The 23,188-nt window shown below is 55.8% G+C and overlaps 1 protein-coding gene across 1 annotated transcript in view; it reads left to right on the top strand.

The window, feature by feature from the left end:
* Nucleotides 1–20,771, top strand: part of RIPK4 (receptor interacting serine/threonine kinase 4) — a 26,708-nt gene extending 5,937 nt beyond the window's left edge. The window contains exons 2-8 of the mRNA XM_081800256.1: nucleotides 4,733–5,024; nucleotides 9,991–10,139; nucleotides 11,669–11,718; nucleotides 13,962–14,120; nucleotides 14,824–14,927; nucleotides 16,201–16,462; nucleotides 18,270–20,771. Coding sequence (XP_081656382.1) covers nucleotides 4,733–5,024; nucleotides 9,991–10,139; nucleotides 11,669–11,718; nucleotides 13,962–14,120; nucleotides 14,824–14,927; nucleotides 16,201–16,462; nucleotides 18,270–19,429 — 2,176 coding nt within the window. The 3' untranslated portion in view covers nucleotides 19,430–20,771. The remainder of the gene's footprint in view (nucleotides 1–4,732; nucleotides 5,025–9,990; nucleotides 10,140–11,668; nucleotides 11,719–13,961; nucleotides 14,121–14,823; nucleotides 14,928–16,200; nucleotides 16,463–18,269) is intronic.
* Nucleotides 20,772–23,188: the final 2,417 nt, after the last annotated feature.

Below are 23,188 nucleotides of genomic sequence, written 5' to 3'. Positions count from 1 at the left end.
CCCCCCCCCCCCCCCCCCCCCGGGCGCCAGAACCTGTGGCTTTAGAGTTTCCACCGGAGGGAGGGAGCGGCTCTGCAGCCCCGCGCAGGGACCCCCCCCTCCTCCCCACGCAGCATTGCACTTTTGTGGGCATTTGGCTTTCCACTGATTGGCCGTTTAGCCAGAGTGCTAAGAAAGCAAGCCATGCTGAACTCAGTTTTGTTTTATAGTAATGGCATCTTCATTCCTGATACGTGTTTCACTGGTTCCTAAGGCCACTGGGATTCTTTGCTCCTTGAGTGTGTTCGAAACCAAATTCTCCACTTTCTCCGGGGTGCTCCCCCGAGCATAGATGAGAAGCCACCCACTGACTCCCGGGAGAGATCCAGGGCGTCCTTGCTAACTCTCTCCTCCACACCCATCAGTCGTCCAGTCTCACTGATTCTCCAAAACATGCCCTGTGTTGTGTCTGCCCCGTTCTCTCTCTCTCTCAGGCAGAGCTTGGGTGCTACTGTCTTTGACGAACAGGGTAACCCGGGGCTCCTCCTTGCCAGCCGGCACTCCTCCCTGGGAAATGTTTTCTAGGTGTATGGGATGCCTGGCAGCATGTAGTCTCAGAGAGGAGGTCGGTCAGAAATGGACTCATTTGGTTGGTACAGTGTTGGACTCTCCCTCAGGCTAGCACATGAGAGCAGGTGCAGGTGTGGGGAGGGTGGGCAGGAGCCGGTGCATCCAGGCTCTGGAAGATCCCCTGCGGCGGGTTCTGGGCTGCTTGTGCTGGAACCTGCATTCTGGGGAGTCCCTGAGGCCACCCCAGCCTGCGGCATGCAAGGCAGTGTGCAGATGCTGGACCTGCTCAGTTCCCAACTGCAGTAGGGTGCATCTGCGTGTGGTTCTGGACCTTTCCTTTAGGAGTTTATTAGAAAGCATGTTCCCCAGCATGCACCTGGGACCTATTCTCCAGGAAAAACAGATTAGCTTTTTTTTATTGGATAAATTTGACATTGTGTAAATTTAAGGTGAATCCTGTGTAATGTTGATACCTTTATATAATGCAATATGGTTGCCCTTGGAACGATATTTGTCATGTTACATACTTACTGTGTGGAATAAACTATGTTTATTCAACTGTATGTGGCTATTTTCGCACTCGTGACAGGTTTGTACCCTTAAACGCCATCAATCTTATCCCCCTACCCTTTCTCCTGGTCACCACCATTTTATTCTTTTTCAGATTCCACATATAAGTGATATCACATAGTACTTTCTCCATCTGGCTTACTTCACTGAACATAAGGTGCTCAAGGTCCATCTCTGTTGTTGCAAATGCCAGGATATCCTCCTTTCTCATGGCTGAGTAATTGTCCATTGTGTGTGAACCACACCTTTTTTTATCCATTTATCCGTTGATGGGCATTTGGGTTGTTTCCATATCTTGGCTATTGTGAATAATGCTGTGATAAACGTGGGTGTGCAGATCTCTTGTGGAAATCTTGTTTTCATTGCCTTTGGGTATCCTCCCAGATGCAGAATCGCTGCACTGTATGACAGTTCTACTTGAACTGTTTTGACGAACATTCATTTTGTTTTCCACAGTGGTTGAATGCATTTACATTCCCACCAAGAGTGTTTCAGGATTTCCCTTTCCTCCACATCCTCACCAGCACCTGTTTCACTTGCGTTCTTGATGCTAGCAGTTCTGACAGGTGTGAGGTGATAGCTCATTGTGGTTTTGATTTTCATTTCCCTGATGGTTAGCGATATTCAGTATCCTTTCATGGGCCTGTTGGTCATTATGATGTCCTCTTTGGACAGATGTCTGTTTAGTTCTTCTGCCCATTTTTATTTTTTATTTTTTTAAGATTTTATTTATTTGAGAGAGAGAGAATGAGAGACAGAGAGCATGAGAGAAAGGAGGGTCAGAGGGAGAAGCAGGGAGCCCGATGTGGGACTCAATCCTGGGACTCCAGGATCATGGCCTGAGCCGAAGGCAGTTGCTTAACCAACTGAGCCACCCAGGCGCCCCTCTTCTGCCCATTTTTAAATCAGATTTTTTTCTTTAATTAAGTTGTGTTTATTTGTTTTGTTTTTTTTTTTTTTAAAGATTTTATTTATTTATTTGACAGAGAGAGACAGTGAGAGAGGGAACACAAGCAGGCAGAGTAGGAGAGGGAGAAGCAGGCTCCCCGCTGAGCAGGGAGCCCGACGCGGGGCTCGATCCCAGGACCCTGGGATCATGACCTGAGCCGAAGGCAGACGCTTAACGACTGAGCCACCCAGGCGCCCCAAGTTGTGTTTATTTGTTATCTATTTCGGATATTAACCTCTTATCCATATATGTGGTTTGCAAAATTTTTCTCCCATTTTGTTCCTTGTTTCAAAAGCAGAAGCTTTTGAGTTGGATGTAGTCCCATTTTGCTGATTTTTGCTTTTGCTTGTGTTTTGGTATCATGTCCAAAAGATCATTGCCAGGACAGATATTAATGAGCTTCTTCCAATGTTTTCTTCTAATTTTATTGTGGCAGGTCTTATTTTTAGGATTTTTTTTTTTTTTAAAGGTTTTATTTATTTATTTGAGAGAGAGAGAATGAGAGGGAGGAGGGTCAGAGGGAGAAGCAGACTCCCTGCCGAGCAGGGAGCCCGATGCGGGACTCGATCCCGGGACTCCAGGACCATGACCTGAGCCGAAGGCAGTCGCTTAACCAACTGAGCCACCCAGGCGCCCTTATTTTTAGGATTTTGATCCATGTTGAGTTAATTTTTGTGAGTGGTGTGAAATAGGGGTACAACATCATTATTCTGCATGTGTTTTTCCAGTTTTCTGAGCACCCTGTGTCAAGAAGATTATCTTGTCCTTATTGGGTGTTTGTGGCTCCCTTATTAAATATTAGTTGACCATAGAAACAGAGTAAAATTAAAATAAAGGCTGGGAGTACTTACGCAGGAAATTCCAGACTATAGTGGTTTATTTTAAATTTGGCCGAGATGCGCTTAGCTTGGTCTATACTGGGGGTTCTCAGACTTGGCACTGTTCTCATTAGGGCTGGATAATTCTTTGCCTTGGGAGCTCTCTTATGCATTGTGGGATGTCGAGCAGCATCTCTGGCCTCTACCCACGGGATGCCAGTGGCAGGCCTGAGCTGTGACGCCCAAAATGTCCCAGACTTTGCTCAGTGTCCCTGGGGGCAAAGCTGTCCGTTCGTGAGCATCACTGATCAATACTCAGGGATCCTCTCCCCAAGGCACCCATGTACAGCTTCTTGGCAGATGCTCACATGAGACCCCCGACCGCAGTGGTTGGATGTGTGGGCCGAGGGGCTGAGATCCTCCTGCAGCACCCGGTGGCCAAATGGGAGCAGGGCCTGGGCGTCTTCATCTCAGCCAGCTTTCTGGGTGCGTTCGACCTTGTCCCGTTTTGACAACCACTGATCTAGATGGCACATGATCAAGCCCCGTCCTCCTGTGATTCAGCCCTTTTACCTGCATGCACTCTGGGACTTTTGCCCCATAACGCTAACACAGACCAGGATACGGGGACTCCAACCTGTGAGTCCCTGGCCTCACCAGACGAGACCTTAGACCGGGGGCTGGCACACTCTGTGGAGGGCTCGGGAGCAAATGTTTGGAGCTCTGCAGCCCATCGACTCCATGCCACAGCAGCTGGTCTCCATCTCGAGCAGGAAAATAGGCACAGCCGTGTGGCGTGAACGGGTGAGACTGTCTTCCCGTCAGAACCAAGGGCAGGCTGTGCACAGTGCTTGGGGGTCTCTGAAAAGATTGGACATAGAACTGCCCCATGACCCAGCCGTCCTGCCCAAAGGGTTGAAAACAGGGACGCGAACAGGTATTTGTACACCAGCGTGTCCAGACATACAGCTTCATTCGTCTGATGACTGGGTACATAAAGTGTGACGTGGTCCTACGACGGAATATTATTCAGCCACGAGAAGAAATGAGGTTTGGACACATGCTACAACACGGCTGAACCATGAGCACATCATGCTGAGATGCTGAGTGGAAGAAGGCGAGACACTGTGTACTGCACTTCTGTGAGATGCGTAGACAAGTTCGTACAGGCAGGAGGTAGCCTGGGGTGAGCGGGGCCGGGAGGACGGGGCTCCTGCTGAATGGACCCAGAGTTCTTGTTGGGCCGATGAACAAGGTGTGGGCGTAGAGCGTGGGATGGGGCACAGCCCTGTGAGTTTACTTGATGCCTTCGAATTGTACACTTACGCATGGTTAAAATAAAAACCCTGTTATGTGTATTTTACTACAACTAAAACAACAGTTTTAGAAAAAGTTGGCTTCCCCGGCTGACATGCCTCTGACATAAGTGTGGGGCTGGATTCAGGGACACTGGGCCAGATGGAGTGTTGGCTTCACAAAGGAGGTGACTAGGGGTCTTCGGACGATGCTTTGTCTCACGGGAGCCTCTCTTCCCTCGTCCCAGGAGAAGGGATTGCCAGCATCAGCCGCCTCGCTCGGTGACCCCAGCGCACAGTGGCTCAGTGCTGCTCCTGGGTTTTCCAATGAGAATTAGCATTTCCTCCTCCTCATGCACAATCATCCACAGAGCACAGAAGCGTCTGGATAGCTGTAGGACTGATGACCTCGGGAGGGCCCGAATGGGATCATGCGACGTGCATGTGGGTCATTTTCTCCACCCATGGAGCTGGTGGCCTCTGGGCCGTGGTGCTATGTGTCAGTGGCTGGGTGAGGACCACGCACGTCTCACGTCTTCCAACTTTTTCAGGGAGCGCGGGGAGCTTCTGGAAGAAGCCAAGAAGATGGAGATGGCCAAGTTCCGCTACATCCTGCCCGTATACGGCATATGCCAGGAGCCTGTGGGCCTGGTCATGGAGTACATGGAGACGGGCTCGCTGGAGAAGCTGCTGGCCTCCGAGCCACTGCCGTGGGATCTGCGCTTCCGCATCATCCACGAGACGGCCGTGGGCATGAACTTCCTGCACTGCATGGCCCCGCCTCTCCTCCACCTGGACCTCAAGCCCGCAAACATCTTGCTGGACGCCCACTACCACGTCAAGGTAGGACTCGCCTGGCACCGTGTGCGGGGCCCAGGCGGCCGGGGCGATACAGGGTGGAGAGGGCATGGTGCTTGGGGGAAGGCACTTGAAGCAAAGGCCTCTGTCAGCATAAGGACTCCAGTGACTCCCAGTCTTGTCGTGGTCACCGTAAGCCCCACAGAATGTGTAGCTGGGAAATGGATCCTTATGCACTTGCTAGATCCTGGAGCAGGAGTCTAAATTCTGGGCACTCTGGAAAAAAGAGCTTACGGGGTTGCAGATTCGGGTCTTACTGGATGTCTATTGAAATCCGGTTAGGAGTCAGACTGTGGGTGGGCTGTGGGTGGACTGTCTCCATGGGACCGCGGGCTCTGTGGTGACGGCTGCATCCCTTTCGGTGGTCTCAGGGATGGTGGTGGGGGAGATGCGAGTGTTCCAAAATGGAGGCTCCACGGAAAGAGGCTCCGAAGGGGGCTCATTCTGTCCTCATCATGCGAGGCCTCTGAGGTCTGGTTTTGTTCTTCTTTTTGGATAAGTTTATAAACCACAGAAAAGCATGAGGGTTAACAGAGCTAAAAACCAGGTACCAGCCACCTGGAATCACAGTTAATAACGTTGTCAGGTTTGTATTTCTTTGAACATGTCTCTCCTTTGGAGTGCCTTTGTGTCCCGGGTCCTGTGGTGGACACCAGGGCGGGACACGTGTCATGGGTTTTCTCCTTGTGGTGATGCATGCCCGCTCCGGAGGCCCGGGGCCGTGTGCTGGCCTATGGGATGCACCTGCTGCCGCGCTTTCCCTGCACCTGGCCCGAGAGTGAATGAGAAGAATCCCAGAGCAGTGGCCTGAATCCCTTCCTCTTCCCTGTGGGAACCGGTCAGGGAAGGGACTCACCTGTTCAGACACTTAGCTCTTCCTGGCTGGTCACACGGCACTTTCAGGGCCCCCTCCTTTGCTGGCCCGAGGGCCAGGAGGGACTGGAGTTCAGTCCGGCCCTGCCCCCGGACTCTGTCCGGAAGGAGGGGTGGGACCAGGTGGCAGGCACCTGCAGGCAGCTCCCCGGGCCCCAACTTTGCCGCAGGCCCGGCCAACCCGAGGCCGACGGGGAGACCGCTTTCCACTGCGAACTGTCCCTTGAATGGATGTCGCCCAGAGATCAGATTGTAGCGGGCAGATGGAAATGCTCTCCTGCTAACAGATGGTCTGGTGTGAATGGGTGCCACGGGGGCTCCCAGGCTTTGCTGGAGCCCCGTTTCCTTCTGGCTGGCATGCTGGCTTCCCGTGTGGACCTTCTGCCCCTGCTGACATTACAGGGTTGTTTCAAGGAGTGTGCGGTCCCCTGGGCACCCAGGGAGGCGTGCAGCTTCTGAGCTCGGGCTTGGACACACACAGGACTAAGGAGCAGTGGCAGACCGTGTGGTGTGCCAGAGGTCCCGCCCCCGACAAGGTGCCCTGGGTGGTGGCCTGCTTCCTGCTAAAGCTGCGGCGCGGGGGGTCACACCAGAGGCCAGGGTGGCCCGGCCATCGGTCACCCATCTGCGGGGACAGTGGGTTCCGTGCCGTGCGGGAGATGCGCACAGACCGAGCGTGCGGCCCCCGGGTGTCACACGAGGGTGGAACAGGCATGGGGCCGCAGGTGCCCCGCAGGCTGCCTGCGGGGTGGGGGGAGGGGTTATTCGCAGAACTCCAGCTGGGGGTGGGGGTGCCAGGGGGCCGGGGTGCTGGGTCTTCAGAGAGGATCAGGCTTTACTGCTGGCAGGAGGTGGGGGCACAGGCAGAAAGGTCATGGAAAATTGTAGGCTTCTTAGCGGGAGGGAAAGCAGGAGGCTAAGTTAGATTAGGGGAGGGGGTGCTGAAGGGCGGAAGTGGGGGTCTCCCGGGAGGCCACACCAGGTGTGCAGCGCTGTCACCTGGTAGGTGGGGTCACCGTCTGTGTTGTGAGGGTCAGAGGGGACGAAGTGCTGACAGCTCAGTGCCTGGCCTGCGGACGTGCTTGCTGAGGGCAGTGCTCTTGGTACCATTGGGGTTGGTGGCCAGATGGTCATTGTTTGCTCCCCGGGGATGCTGACCTTCGTCCAGGGAGGCCTCCAGTGCTGGGTCCGCAGTAGACACCTGATACTTGCTGTTCCCTGCGTGACACGCTGGGGGCTTGCTTTCCTGGTAGGTCATCCTGCTTTGGCTCTGAGCTTCCTCCGTTTGAACACTTTTTTCTCCCTCTCCTGTGTACACGCTGGCTTGGCAGCCTGGCGCTGATGGCCATTTTAGTAAACGGGTGAAGTTTCTGGAAGAACCCAGTGCCAGTGGGTCCCAAGGAGCCTGGGGCGATGGGCGGAGCAGAAGCCAGGCGGGAGCGGGTGGAAGCCAGGCCCCGTCTCCGCTGGTGGGACGCGCAGTGACCCTGGGGCTTCCCCAGCGCCCTGAAAGGCCCCCAGGGAGGGGGGCCTGCTCTTCTGTGACCACCGCTCAGCCGCCAACAGACAGATGACATGTTTCCATCACACATTTCCTGACTCTGAGAAATATGGCGCGGAGGGCAGTGTTTGAGCTGCCATGTTGACTGGAAGCTCTGTATTGATCGATCGGCCCCCGGATTTCGGGGCAGTTTGCAGTCTGCGATTATCTGGAGCAATGAGACTTGAATCTGGGATCTTGAAATGAGATCATAAGTTGTCAGCCTCCCCCCTCCCCTTTGGGCCCCTCAAGACTGCCTTTCTGTACCCAGCCAGCAAGGATGATTGGAGCTCAACCAACTACCTACCTTGCAAAATGCATTAAAGAGACTTAATATTAAATTAATACTTGATGTTAGTATTAACTAAGTGAAATACCAAGGGAGCAAGCCCATTTCAAGTTGAAAACGAAATAGCTTAGTTTATTGTTTTGTTTTTTTTTTTAAATAGGCTCCACATCCAACGTGGGGCTTGAACTCATGACCGAGATCAAGAGTCACATGCTGCACCCACTCAGCCAGCCAAGTGCCCCCTGAAATGGTTTAGTTTAAAATCTCAGGCTCCTTCAGGTCCAGTTTGCCCAGACCAGACCATATCCAGAGGGACCCCGAGGGTCCTGTTCCCCTGTGGTCCGACAGGCCTTTCTCTCTAAGCCAGCACAGCCCTGACCAGCCCCTTCCTTGGTCTCGTCCGGCTGGGCCCAGAAGGTGAAGGGCCCATGTCCTGGGGGCACCTGTGAGCACTGAGCAGTACTGAGGCGGACACTGAATGTGAAAATGTGTTCGCAAATTATGGGGCGTTTGCTGTATACACGATAGACGCTGGGATGGCCTGGGCCCCGGTGTCGAGGATCAGGGCAGACAGTCAGGCCCTGGGCAGGACAGGCGGGGAAGGGCCAGAGGAGAAACCCGGTGGGGAGGGGGTGGGGCGCGGAGGTCAGCGGCCACCAGAGAATTCGGATTTCTGATTTGCATTTTGATGCCATAGCTTTTACATGGATTTTATGCTTATTTTCTTACACCAAGGACGTTTTGAGGTGGCTGGCTGTACCTGCAAACAACTCGAAAGGCCTTGAGCCGGCCGGGGGCGGAGGGGGGTGGCACGGGGTGAGGCCCCTATAACCCAGTCGGTCTCCACTTACGAATTTAAAAGGTTGAAGCGGCTGAGAGTTTGAACTGGAACGTTGGCACTCGTCCACTTGGAGAGGCACAATGCCCGGCTCTTTCGGCCCTGAGCTGCTTTGTGGATCTGCCGGGCAAGGCGGTGGGCGGGGAGTTTCTTGAAGGCCCACACGGCAGGCAGCGAGCAGCTAGGGGCCCAGGAACCGCCAGGCTGCACATGGAGAGCCAGGCCCCGTCCTGCCCCCGTTCTGTCCCATCCACTCTCCACAGGTGTGGTCAGGGAGCCCTTGCAGGACCGGGGGACCGGGCGTAAATTCTCCCTGTGTTCAGCGGTGCTGACTCCAGGCTGCGGGCTCCCCTCGAGGGCACGGCGAGCCCAGAAGTCAGGCCCGACTCAGCCCCATTCCCTATCCCTCCATCCATGCGTTTGAGGAGGGGCCCTGGAGTTCATTAGAAGGCTTCACAATAATTCATAAGCCTTGGAAGAGACTTTAAAGGGGCAGTTTTCCATGTGGGTCCCGAGTCCCTTTGTGCCAGTGAGGGTGACCTAAGCCCACGCACAGCGCTTCAGCTGCCGTCCAAGGTTCCTGATTTACACAAGAGGGGGGAGCTGTGGGGAGATGGTGACGCCCCCCTCACTGTGGGGTCCCCTGAGCTTCCTGAGCTTTCCGGACGCCTTGGCCCAAAGGAGAGGAGGAGACAGAGGTGTGGGGGGGCCTCTATAGCTGGGGTCCGGGGCTCCTTCAGGTGGGTGGGCCCCTCACAAGGAGGAGATGTGCGTCACGTCACGCCTTTTATGTGGATGCCTTGTGTTGGGTGAAGGAGCCAGCAGGTGTCCGTTGATGACACGCCATTCCAGGTGGAGGCATGCCCCCTCGAGGTTGCATGGTGTGTGTTTTGTTTGCTTTAAGGGGCATCTGAAGGCATATTTCCCTTTAAAGAGCATGCTGCCACCTGCCCACCTCCCCAGCGGGGCTGCGGCCTAACCAGTGGCCTCAGCAGCGGGCCTTGCTTGTCACATGTCATCTGAAAACCTGAAAACTCGAAGGATTGCTTTTCTCCTGTAGGCCGATTCGGGCTGTCCCCAGTGGCAGGCGTTAAGATTGTAATCTTCTTGAGTTCTGTCTCCCAGTGAATTCCTTCCTTAAAGCGTAATCTTTCCCCTGCCCGTCAGGCTGCCCCTGGCCGGGACTCGGTTCTTCCGAAGCCGGCTCTGCCTTCCTGTCTTCCCCGGAGGAGCACAAGGCTGGCCCTCCGGTGCGGGTTCCTGAACGCACCTGCACGGCCTCGCTGGGACGGGGCCATGCGACACTGCAGAGGGGAGGGGTTGATAAAGCCCCCAGACGGCAGCCCTCGGTGCCTCCCCCTGCGCGGCCCCAGCAAAGCTTGCTGAGCCCTGTCTCATTGCTGTGTTGCAGATTTCCGATTTTGGGCTGGCCAAGTGCAACGGGCTGTCCCACTCCCATGACCTCAGCATGGATGGCCTGTTCGGCACCATCGCCTACCTCCCTCCGGAGCGCATCCGGGAGAAGAGCCGGCTCTTCGACACCAAGCACGATGTGTACAGGTGTGTGACAGGTGTGCGTGCGGCCCAGCCGGGGCTCTGCACCTTGATTCTTCGTGCCCCAAGTGCCAGCTTTCCTAGGGGCTGCTCGGTGTGGTGAGATACAAGGTCCAGTCCAAATGAAAGGGTTCGGGGTTTTTATCTGGTAGGTCCAGGCTGCCCCAGGTGTGCGAGACCGCCGTCCCCTGCCGGCCGGGTTGGTGCCAGTTAGAGACAGTTACGGAACCAGACCGGTGGCTCCTGCACTGTGAAAGCTCCGGGGTTTCCATAAAGTGGGGTTTTTATAGCTCGTCTGCCACTCTCAGTGCTCTGTGTCTCCATGTGCGTGGATTTGGATGCCTAAGCCGGGCCCCTCTGGCCCAGCAGCTTATGCTCCTAATGTCACTTACCTTTGACAGAGGAGTGCAGACTCGCCGGGGGCCGTCCACAAACTAGCGTCCGTGGGATTTAGGTACTCGAGAATAATCCCCACGTCACTGGAGCCGTCCTTTTTCCAGTTGCAAAGGTCTTACCCAGACCTGTTGGAGGAGAAAAGAGGGAGGGAGGGAGGGTGCACCTAAGCCCCTCATTGTGGCTCTTGGCTTACGCATGGTGACGGTGACCCTGAGCCCCAGAGCACGAAGCTTCGCCTTTGTGACATCGCCCACGCCCGGAGTGCCGGCAGCCGGTTGGACAGTCAGCCTTGTGCGTGTGCTGTGGGCTCTAAGCTGTCCATCCACTGTCAGTGGTACCGGGCGGCGGGGGGTGGGGGCAGTCCCAGCTTGTAGAATTTGGGGAGAATAAGGTTCTGTGTTTGTTTTGGAGTTGAGAGTTTCAGCTTTTGAACTTGCAGCCTTCAGTTACTTTTCCATGGAGAATTCTTGGCATCTCTATCAATAGCCACTCTCAGCTCAGTGCAGCGTGCTGGTGCGGTGTTTGGGCTCCTGGTTTTGTTTTGTTTTTTAAAAATGTATTAGACTGTGCTTTTTTGGGAGGGTATATTCAGAGTAATTTTATACACTATATAGATAGAGAGAGAGAGAGAGAGAGTGAAAGTGTATGTATAATTTCTACCAACCAAGAAAGGGCCCCCGGAAGGTCAGCCGGCCCGACTCTTGTGTTCTCTGCCCAGCCTTGTGTGACACCTCAGCGAGCAAGCTCCTCGCACCGCCCAGAGCCGGCGTCAGCGTCTTGCGCCCTGTGCCTGCTGGAACTTGGGGGGAATTAAGCAGACACAGGCCCTTCTGCCCATGAGCCGACGGTCCAGCCGCAGAGCGGCGTTCCTTTCCCTTTGCGCCCCCCGCCCCGCGCGGTTTGAGCTGGCACGAGGCTGCGTGGCAGGGTCGTGTCTGTTGGGTGGCATCTGAGCTGCCACGCAGCTCCGCGGGGAGAGCGCCTGTGTACCAAGCCCGTGGAAAACATCTTGGTGTCCTCTCTCCCTCCCTCTCCCACTCCCGTGCTTCTGAAGACTCCGGAGTGGTTTCCCTCCAGCCTGCTGCCGTGTGGGTGGGCCTCTGGCTCACAGCTACTGACCTGGCTGATTTTCCTTCCAGCTTTGCCATTGTGATCTGGGGTGTGCTCACACAGAAGAGACCGTTTGCAGGTGAGTGGCCTTGTCCTTGGGGGCAGTGTGTCCATCTGTCCTGGGACAGTGCGGTGTGCCGCACGTGGTCCCGTCTCTGAGCTGTGCCTGCAGTCGCCTTCCTGCAGGGATGGGGGGCTTGCTCTGGGCCGTGAAGCCGGCGGGACCCTCCTGGGGGGGCTGTGGGGTTGCTGCTCCATCCCGCCCAGCACGTCCTCACAGAGCCACGGCCCGCACGGCAGGCCTCTCTGTCCGGAGACGAGCCGTCCTGCAGCATAATTCACGGACAAGAAAAGGCTGCTGTCTGAAGGGGTCTGTTCAGTGCGTTTCTTTTTTTAGGTGCCTGGTGATTCTTGTGTGTGTGTGTGTGTGTGATGTAATGTACGTGACATAAAACTTACCCTTTTAACCATTTGAAGTGTCTAATTCGGGGGCATCAAGTGCATTTGCTGGTGTATAGTCACCCCCACTGTGTACTCCCAGAACATTCCCACCCCCCCCCGAAGGAAACCCCCTGCCCATGCAGCAGCCCCTCCCCATCCCCCCCCGCCCCGCCGCCCCCCAGCCCCTGATGACTGCCTAGCTGCTTTCTGTCTGGATTTGCCAGCTGTGGATACTTCCAGCCAAGTCTTTCTTTTTTAATTTAAATATGATAAGATACATATAAAATATACCATCTTATCTGCCTTTAAGTGTGAGGTTTTGTGGTATGAGGCACATTCACCCTGCTGGGCAGCCAGTCTCCAGGATGGCTGGGTGGGTTTGGCACCGATGTGTCCCCAGTGCCCCCCTCGAGGGCTGCGACGTCTCGTCCCCCTTCAGGCGACCGCTGTTCCGATGTCTGTCCTCAAAGTGCTAATACCTTGACGTGTTATAGAAACCAAGGACTTTTTACCCTCATCGTTTTCCTCTACGGGCATACGTGGGTCACTCATGCTGTTTTGCAGTTTGACCAGAAAGATCTGAAAATTCAGAGCAGAGTCCGTGTGTGGCCCCAGGTCTGGGAGTCCCATCCTACCTAGTGTGCGTGTGCGTGCCTATTGTCTGCCTCCCTGACTCCTCCACCTCCGTGGAGGCCGTGGTCTGAGATTGTCTGACAGACACGATGCCCAAGGCCAGGCGCATGACATGAACGTCCAGAGTCAAGGCCTGAGTGTTTTATCGCTTGGGACGTAGGGGAGTTCAAGGTACGGGAGCAAACGGTGTTTCTTGAACCTTTTCCATCTGTTTGGCAGCAGAAAGTCTTCCAGGTGTTCACTTTCATTTTACTCAGAGGGCCTGCTAGGCTTTGGAAGCGTGTGTTAGAGAAATAAGGTGTAGCTGCCCGAGACCGCTATTGCACAAGATTCAACGGGAAGGCGGCATGGAGCGGCGGAGTAGGATCCTGGCAGGTGGCGGTGGGGACTTGGGGCCAGTCTTCCACACCTGCTGACATGGGTCTGCTGCCATGGCAGAGCTCCCGTGCTGTGGGCGAACTGGGAACTGCAGGGGGGTGGGGGGCGCTGGGAACAGGAAGCTCGGGGTCCAACCTGATGGACATTGTGGTTTTAGGCTGAGCAGAGAAAAAAGTCTGGCTCACTGAGGGTCACCTTGGGCCCCTTGGTCTGTGCCCAAGGTTATGATGATAGTAGTGAGTCCATCGTGCTCATGAAGGTCACAGAGGGGGACAGGTGGGGCCCCACATTATGAACTGCAGGGGAAAAGGCCCCCGTTTACGCACCCCAGACCTGAGCACGCTTTGAGGAGGCCGGGCGTCCTGGCCAGCGTCGCTGTGGCCAGCTCCCTGCACAGGCCCCCCAGCCCCGCCGGGGCCTGCGCCTTGGTGTAGAAATCCGAGTTTGGGAAGAGTTCTGCGTCATCACAGGGAGATTTGGGTTCACTTGGAGGCTGGACCACGTGACTTCATGATTTATAAGTGTTGCCTCCCTTTGGCACGCACGGGCCACTTTGGAACATGTCTCATCAGTTTTCCTCTTTGAACCCCGCTTTCCTTTGAGTTGGATGCCCAGAAAGATCTGCCCTGTGATACAGCACCCTGGTTCCATTTGGTACATCGTAGGGAGTTTCTAAAACCTGGAAAAGGGAGCACAGACACGCCCTGGAAGATCCAGGATTAGAGAGTGCTCCGTGCTTTGCCAAGGAAGTGGCGTGGTCTCCCGGGTGACGTTTGGGGATGGCGTTGGTGACACACCGCCCTCCTCCAGAAGGTGAAACGGCCTCCAGCCCCGCAGAGCTGCCCTGACTTGCGTGCTTCTCCCTGGCAGATGAGAAGAACATCCTGCACATCATGGTGAAAGTGGTCAAGGGCCACCGCCCAGAGCTGCCGCCCCTGTGCCGAGCCCGGCCGCGAGCCTGCGGGACCCTCCTGCGCCTCATGCAGCGGTGCTGGCACGGGGACCCACGCGAGAGGCCCACCTTCCAGGGTGAGTGCGCGGGGCCCCCTGGGACCTGCCGCTTGACTGCTGTGCTGGTGACACGGGAGAGAGTAGATGGGCAGGAGTGGGACGGAGAGCAGACCCAGGTGCACGGACAGGCTGCCCACTGGCCCGGGGCCTGCCGGCGCCTGGGGCTGGGGCGGGGCGGCTGGCACGCGGGGGACAGTCGCAGCCTGCTGCCCAGAGTGTCCCGTGCTTGCTGCTGCGAGTTCAGATACAGCGGTGCATCTTTAGGGGACTGATGGGACCACTCCCTTGAGGCTTCCTTTGCGTTTCTCTTGGGGTCTTGTGCCCCTGGAATGGATGTATCCTCGTGGTAGGAAAGCGGTTCTGATGAAGTTAGGATTGGTCATTACATTGAAAACACACTGGGGAGATTATAGGGGCCTCACCTGCCAGGAGCCGGCCACCCCACCACCATGGGCACACGTGCTGGAGGCGAAACCAGAACGCCGTGGGTCCTCCTTGGAGTCGGGCAGACCCTGCTAGCGGTGGCTGACAGGAGGCCCCGGAGTGGCCCGTGACGTCCGCTGGGCCAGCGGCCCGGGAAGCCGCGGTGCCGGCCAGCCCCCTGGGGTGCGGCGCCCCAGCTGCTGCCTCTTCGGTCCCCGCCCGAGGTCGCATGTTTACGTAGTGAATGTGGAAGTCATTGTCCGAGTGACGTGCCCTGTTTTGTTGTCGCCCCAAAAAGAAATTACTTGTGAAACCGAGGACCTGTGTGAGAAGCCTGATGGTGACGTGAAGGAGACGGCACAGGATCTGGACGCGAAGCAGCCCCTGGAGCCCAAGAGCCCGGTAACAGCCACCTCTTGGACATCATTTCTCGGGGGCCACTCTCCTTTCTGCAGGCTCCCCTGCCAGCCCGGACCGGCCCCTCGGGTCATCTGGCACACGGAGCCCTGTCCCGGGCCAGTTGGCCTCGTGCTCGGGAGCCAGCCCTGGGGTCCCACATGCAGGAGCAGGAGGGCAGGTCGCATGGCCGGCCTGGCAACCCTGGGTGCCTTTCCTGCCCAACTGCATGCCGTCTCCACCTCCGGTCTGTGGTTCAGAATGGACAGTGTGGGCCCACACTTGACTTTGGAGGGCCAGTGGTCGGATGCTCTTTGAGCCAGGGGAACCGATGGCCCTCGTGGGAGGGGGTCTGGGCTCTGCTGATCTGGCTATCTCTGCTCCCCTGACTTGGACATCTGGCCACTTTGTAACTGCTGCTCATAAATGGTTTGCTCTAGGAGAACCACATAGTTCCGTGAGGTATGATGACTAACCCCAAAGGCTAGGGCTCAGTAGGCCCCGGGGGTGGCCAGGCCGCGGCAGACTCGTAACGGGAAGCCTGACGTGTTATCTGATATTGGGTGATGTATCCCAGGCCATCCGTGCAAGGCCGGGAGATAAGTATGCGTTCAAGGCGTGCCCACTGTCTGAACATAAAGGGGCATGTGTGTGAGCAAAGGTGCCTGGGGGAGGCGACCTGGCCACTGATAAGGAAGAGCAAGGCGCCCAGTTCGAGGGTGTGACTGCACCGAGCCACCAGGTCAGAGCAGATCTGCAGTTCCCAAGGACACGGAGGACTGGGGACAAGTGGGCTTGAATTGGGGCGAGTCCACAGCCGCCCTCGGGCTTAATCCCTCACTGGAAATCTGCCTTTCTGGAAGCCCGGTAGGGACACCCTCAAAAAGGCCCTGTCGGTGCATACGGATTGGATTGGCCCTGTTGTCGCGGTAGCTGGGCCCGCCCCTTGCACTTGCCCCCATGCCCCAGCCCCTGTCCCGTGTCCTTCCTTTCTTACCAATGCTGGCCTGCCGGGGTGGACACGGCCCAGCGCTCAGGCTTCACATGCTCCCAGCGCCGTCATGTCCCACCCTGCTCGACGGGCTTCCCGTGTCTCTCCAGTCCGTCTTTGTTCACAGTGTGTCTGCGCCCGGTGGACTCTGGGCTCCCTGCTGCTGTGCATGTCGCGAGGGGCCGAGCACCCTGTGTGGCTGCCCGGGGACCCAGTGCCCCCTCGCCCTCCTGCACAGCCTGTGTCCTGGGTGGGGCTCATCTACCCCCCCTCTTGCTTGGTTTGCAGAAGCCCGTGTGCACGCCTCTCAAGCGAGCATCCGCGCCAACCTTCGACAGCGACTACAGCCTCTCTGAGCTCCTGTCCCAGCTGGACTCCGGCACCTCTCAGACCCTCGACGGCCCGGAGGAGCTCAGCCGCAGCTGCTCTGAATCCAGGCTGCCGTCGACCAGCAGCGGCAAGAGGCTCTCGGGGGTGTCTTCTGTCGACTCTGCCTTCTCCTCCAGAGGGTCACTGTCCTTGTCATTTGAGCGGGAGCCTTCAACGGGCGGTAAGCGAGGACCCCATATCCTGGGAAGTGACGTGCTTAATGATGGGGCTGGGGGCAGGCAGTGTGTGTAGGAGTCCGTGTGCAGCTAACAGGACCGGGCACCCAGCTTCTGGACCCAGTCCTTCATTTCTGTATCCGGGAACTAATTGGTCTGGGGCGTCAGCGCATAGCTAGCTCACTGAGCACACATCCAGAGAGACGTGCTGGCTGAGTGGCGGGCTGAGTGGCTCTGTGGGGTGTCACTTCAGAGTAAGGGGAACGGGCCATGCCCCCTGCGGCTGTGCAGGAGGTCTAACCTGTGCCAACCCCAGGTGCCAACCTCTGACCTCAGGTTTGCAAAACCCTGGGCTCTGTCAAGTGATTCCAGCAGGTGAGTCAAACCCCACACTCTCGAGATCTCTCTCGTAGAGGCCAGCCCTGTACCCCCTTTTTCTGAAACCCCTTTACTTTCTTATTTGTGAGCTCCCCATTTATTTTAGCCATGCATTATAATGGGTGAGTTGTCCCTAGAGGTTTTAACATATTGGTCCCGTCATCTACCCTCTGTTGGGATGGGGTCCTTCTCAGGTGATCTTACATTTTTATGTTAATTTTGATGGGTTTTCCTTCAGAAGGGGGTTTTCCTGCCCCTGGCCCAAATGCTGGTCCCTGGGCGCAGGGCTGGTGCTTGCTGGAGCTCCCTTGCAGCCCTCCCTCCTTCCCCCCGCTCCCACCCTGGGAGGGTAAGATGCGGTCCTGTCCTGCGCTCAGAGTGCTGCAGCCCTGCAAGGCAAATACGGATGTCCACGCTCAGGGCGGTGGTGTCATAGGGGTGGCCGAGTGCCCGAGGGCCGTGGACAGAGTGTGGACCCCAGCAGGAGGGGAAGTTTGTTTTTCCCGGGGGATCAGGGAATTCTTCCTGGAAGGGAGGGCTTTTCCTGCATGGTGTGAACCTCCTGGGATTTTTAGAGTGGAATATTTGGGGCAAAAGAGGGCATTCTGGGTTGAGGAAATGTCTTACAAAGACATCTCGCTGGGCAGGGCCCAGCTGGACAGCTTGACTGGGTGATGAGACTGAACAGGAAAGAGATTCCCCATCTCTGGGGGAGAAGTATGTCGTAGAACTCTCTCTGGGTCTGATACTCTCAGAGGATCAGTTCCTGGCTCCTCTCCAAAGCCCGTGTAAACACACGAACCCAGACTGGGCGGACTGGGTGGGTTGGATTTTCTTGAATTCCATCCTGTACCCCCCACCCCCAAGCAAGTCCCCTGGAGGGAGTTTCACGGAGGGAGGGGTTCTTGCTCCACGCAAATCAGAACCCAGACACTGTAGTAGGGCTAACCTTTCCATCATGAATAACGGTCCTTCTGAAACGGGAGAATTCAGTCCTTTGAGGATTGTTTTAGGAAACCTTCACGATGTCTCCGGGACAAGAGGCTGCATTTGGAGGCCGGGGCGGGGAGCAGCCAGTGGCCCGGGAAGGGCGCCCCTGGCCTGGGGACTGGGGGCGCCTGCCTGGCCTTTGCGTCTCTTTCCCGTTTCTCTTCTTGATGAAGGACCATCGGCAATCACTGCCGTTTCTGAGCACACACGGCCGAGGTTTTCATCCTGATCTGATGACGACCCTACAGGACAGTAGGATGACTTTCCCTTTGCCCGAGGTCTCCCCGCTACATCTGAAACCCAATAACACGGCACAGATGGCTCTTGAGTGATTTCAGGCACATGGCGACCCAGAGGCCGCAGGGGAGGTGTGGGCCACGTCGGGGCTCCAGCCAGGCCCTGGGAGTGGCCCGCGGCCTGAGCCTCGCATCCCTCTCCCCACAGATCTCGGCACGACAGACGTCCAGAAGAAGAAGCTCGTGGATGCCGTCGTGAACGGCGACACCAGCAGACTGATGAAGATCCTGCAGCCCCAGGACGTCGACCTGGTGCTGGACGGGGGCGCCAGCCTGCTGCACCTGGCCGTGGAAGCCGGGCAGGAGGAGTGCGTCAAGTGGCTTCTCCTCAACAACGCCAACCCCAACCTGACCAACGGGAAGGGCTCCACCCCCCTCCACGTGGCCGTGGAGAAGAGGGTGCGGGGTGTCGTGGAGCTCTTGCTGGCTCGGAAGATCAGCGTCAACGCCACGGACGAGGACCAGTGGACGGCCCTGCACTTCGCGGCCCAGAACGGGGACGAGTGCAGCACTCGGCTGCTGTTGGAGAAGAACGCCTCCATCCACGAGGTGGACTGCGAGGGCCGCACGCCCATGCACGTGGCCTGCCAGCATGGCCAGGAGAGCATCGTGCGCATCCTGCTGCGCCGAGGCGTCGCCGTGAGTCTGCAGGGGAAGGACGCCTGGGTTCCGCTGCACTATGCCGCCTGGCAGGGCCACCTGCCCATCGTCAAGCTGCTGGCCAAGCAGCCCGGGGTGAGCGTGAACGCGCAGACGCTGGACGGGAGGACGCCGCTGCACCTGGCCGCCCAGCGAGGGCACTACCGCGTGGCCCGCATCCTCATCGACCTGCGCTCCGACGTCAACATGTGCAACCTGCTGTCGCAGACGCCCCTGCACGTCGCTGCGGAGACGGGCCACACGAGCACTGCTAGGCTGCTCCTCCACCGGGGTGCCAGCAAGGAGGCGGTGACGGCGGAGGGCTGCACCGCCCTGCACCTGGCTTCCCGGAACGGGCACCTGGCCACCGTCAAGCTGCTGGTGGAGGAGAAGGCGGACGTGCTGGCCCGGGGGCCCCGCAGCCAGACGGCGCTGCACCTGGCCGCTGCTGGCGGGCACTCGGAGGTCGTGGAGGAGTTGGTCAGCGCCGACGTGCTCAACCTGTCTGACGAGCAGGGGCTCAGCGCACTGCACCTGGCCGCCCAGGGCAGGCATGCCAAGACGGTGGAGACGCTGCTGAAACACGGGGCGCTGGTCAACCTGCAGAGCCTCAAGTTCCAGGGCGGCCACGGCCCCGCTGCCACACTCCTCCGGCGAAGCAAGACCTAGCCTGCTGCGCCCGAGACCGGGGCCCCCGTGGGCTTCCTGTCCCATTGCTGTGTTCCACTGTGGGGACAGAAGGAGGCTGTGCCGGCCGGTGCCGCTCGCCTTGTCTGTGGCCTGGCGGAACATTGACCGAGCGGACCAGCGAGAGGCAGGTGGCTGCTGACTCTGGGTTCACGTGGGGCGTCTGCTCGGGCGTGTCACCCTCCGAAGGCAGTTGGTTAGAACGCGCTCGGCTGTCGACCCATTCACCGATCGGCACGCCCGCCGTCAGACGGACGATGGGTCGGAATCATTTCGTTGTGCTCCTTGCTCCTCGCGTGGGCCCCTGGCTGCTCGAGCCGTGGCTAGGAGTGAGTGCGTGCTGTCCTGAGCCGAGCCACCTGTGATGACCTGGAGCGCAGCAGTCTGGGGAAGCAGGGGCGGGAGGAGCTGTGTCTTTTATCTTCCTACCCAGCGGTAGGCAAAAGAGCCTGTTTCAGAAAGTTTTAGTGGAATTCTTGTTTTGTAGAATATCTTTAATAGACGAACATGGTATTAGCTGTTGCTTTAAACTTGTTAAAAACGTTCACGTCCTTGGGTTGTCTGGTCTGTGAAGAACTGAATGTAAAGTAATAAGGTTGGTTTTTTAAAAGCAAGCCAACAGTCATCCGACCTGCTCTTTTATGTCCAAATTTGGCAGTCCTTGTGGGTGGCCGCCACGTACCCTGACGGTGCAATTTGCTCTTGCGCATTGCTGGTCGCCTCCAGTGTTCTTTGAGCTCTAGAGCGCCATTTTGGTTTCGAACTGCTATCAGTGTTACCAGCTAGTTGGGCCACCTTGCTTGGTGGTTTTCTTCCAGCTCTGAAGTTGGTGAGGTGGTGGTTTGGACGGACTGCTACCGTCTTGGGGCCTCGCGGGTTGTCTGAGCCGCAGACAAACGCCTACACTGCGTGGGAGCCTTGGCTTTTAGGGCGTAACTCCCGGGGGCGGCTCCAGGACACAGCGGTGCGCTCTTGGATGCGAAAGACTGGTTTCTAGCCCCATGCCTTCCTTGGCTCCTGTGTCCCGCGTGGCAGCCCCCGAATGCTGTTCTTTGAGTAGGTTCGCTGCGGGACGCGGCCGTGTGCTCAGACGTGCCCTGTGGCCTGGTGTACAATACAGAGATTGATGTTAATGTACCGTGTATGTTAATATGAATCTGTGCACAGGATACTTCTTTTCTATGACAGGAAATATCCACTCTGCTTAGAACTGGCTATGTTTTAATACGCCTTGCTCTTTCACGACGTTGAGCTATGGTTGTATATAGGATGTGTGGAAGACACATCGTTCTGTCTGATGTCAATAAAATGAAGCAGTCTTCTACTTTTTTGGTGTCGTTGAGACTACTTCTTCTAAAAGAGCGTAAATAATTTGATTTCTGAAAACCAGAGATTTGAGGCAGTCATGTGCTTGGAGATGCCCTTCTAGAAGGGTACTCTGGGTGCACTGAATTAACCTGTGATGGGAGGGGACAAAGGAAGGGGGAGGGTGGCTCCAGACTTCCTGCCTCCTTAGCTAGGCCCTTCCCCATGTGTGAACCAGCAGAGACATGATCTAACCTTAGTAGAGGAAGCTCCTCACACCAATGTTTTGATGTCTTTTTAAGCGTTTACAATTCTTATTTTTGTTAAACTTAATTTTGAAATAGTTTCAAGTTATAGGAAAGTTAGAACACATAGAACTCTGGTGTATCTGTTACCCAGAGTCCCCTGTTCATTTACATTTACCTCATTAGCTTGATCATTCTCTTTTCTTTCTCACCCACCCGTTCACCTACCCATGCCCCTATTTATCCATCCACCCACCCATCCACCCACCCACGTATGCATCCACCCATCCATCCATCCATCCACCCGCCCATCCATCCATCCATCCATCCATCTGTTCACCTTCCCATTTACCCATCCACCCACCCACGTACGCATCCACCCATCCATTCACCTGCCCATTTACCCATCCATCCATCCATCCATCCATCCATCCACCCGCCCATCCATCCATCCATCCATTGACTTGCCCATCCATCCATCTGTTCACCTTCCCATTTACCCATCCATCCATCCATCCATCCATCCATCCATTGACTTGCCCCTCCATCTGTTCACCTGCCCATTTACCCATCCATCCATCCATTGACTTGCCCACGCATCCATCCATCCATCCATCCATCCATCCATCCATCCATCCATCCAACCATCCATCCATCCAACCATCCTATACGTGTCCTTCCATCCATCTGAGTAGGTTGCAGAGAGAGTGCCCCATCATCCCTAAATACTTCAATATGTATTTCCTAAAAATAAGGACCTTCTACTATATACCACAGGGTACCCATCAAAATCAGGAAATTAACATTGATACAATACCATCATCTAATCCACAAATCCCTTTCAAGTTTTGTTGACTGTCTCAAAAATATTCTTTATAGAAAAAACAACCAATGGGAGCAACCAGCGTATCTTTCTTCCCCCTTTCTGGTTCAGGACACCACCATACTTTGTTGTCCCGACTCCTGAGTCTTTAGTCCTCTGTTCCTCAGTCTTATCTTTTACAACTTTGCCTTCTGGGGGGCAGTACAGTCAATTATTTTGTAGAATGTCCTCAATATAGGTTTATCTTAATTCTCACAATTTGCTTTTCTTATGTATTTTGGCACAAATACCACCGATGTGATACAAGGTATGAAGCATAGCTTTCCCTTCTCCCTTTTTAATATTTATTTGTATCAGTATGCAGTTAGGGGTTCCCATTTAATCAGTGGGCTTTACTCCATTATTGTCATTTATTTTCACGTTCAAAATATCCCCAATTTGGCCAATTCCAGTGCCTTCATGCTGGTTCTCATGTCCCTTTGATGCATCCCTGTCATTCTTTGAGCACTTCTCGCTTTCTGACACAAGGGGCGTTCAGACTGATCTTGTCCTTCCTCCACCCCAGCCCCAGATACCATCAGGTCTCCAAGGAAAGTGGTTTCTTTTAGTGAAGAATGGTATTTAGACACCAAGATCTGGGGCTTAGATGTGCTCACTGTTCCAGGGGTGTCATTCCCTCTAGGCTTCAGCAGACAGATCTGGAAAAGATTGATAAAACCGACATATATATGTATGCATACAGATCTCTATCATATTAGGAAGCATAGTTTCACATCAGTGCCTTCATTTACAATCCAACACCCCGAGGTTTCATCCCACGTGTCCATATTTGTGTCCACTTTCTCTGATGGTGAGGAGGTTAGTCCCTATCGTCCTGAATGTAAGTGTACCTTTGCTCAGCCCCTGCGTGTGTGATAAATCTCCCTGCCACATTCGTTGGCTGCTGCCTCAGCCTATGTGCCTTCACATGGGCTGAGCAAGCCAGGGTGCGCTCAGCCTTGTGCTCCGTAGTGCACCAGCCAAGTTCCCCACCCCTGCAGAATGAAGATTCCTTTAAAAAGCATTTTATACCCGGGGGGCACCTGGGTGGCTCAGTCGATTAAGCATCTGCCTTTGGCTCAGGTCATGTTCCCGGGGTCCTGGGATCGAGCCCCGCATCGGGCTCCCTGCTCAGCATCAAGACTTACGAATCTTTTCTTACTAAGACTCTGCCACTCGGCTTAACTTTAATTTTTTTTTTGCACGAGGTACCCACATCATTTCAGTTCCTGTCTTGAGGTAATGATAGTTTAACATTACGTTTTTTCCCTCTTCACATCTCAGAAAATGGGCATTTTCCCCTCTTTTCCCTCTGATCCCTATCCCATG

The sequence above is a fragment of the Leptonychotes weddellii genome, chromosome 1 (genome assembly GCF_054177405.1).
Source record: "Leptonychotes weddellii isolate Sample4059 chromosome 1, ASM5417740v2, whole genome shotgun sequence".
Classification (NCBI taxonomy): Eukaryota; Metazoa; Chordata; class Mammalia; order Carnivora; family Phocidae; genus Leptonychotes; species Leptonychotes weddellii.
Note: the sequence above shows the minus strand (reverse complement) of the source record. Positions and strands in the feature narration are given on the sequence as shown.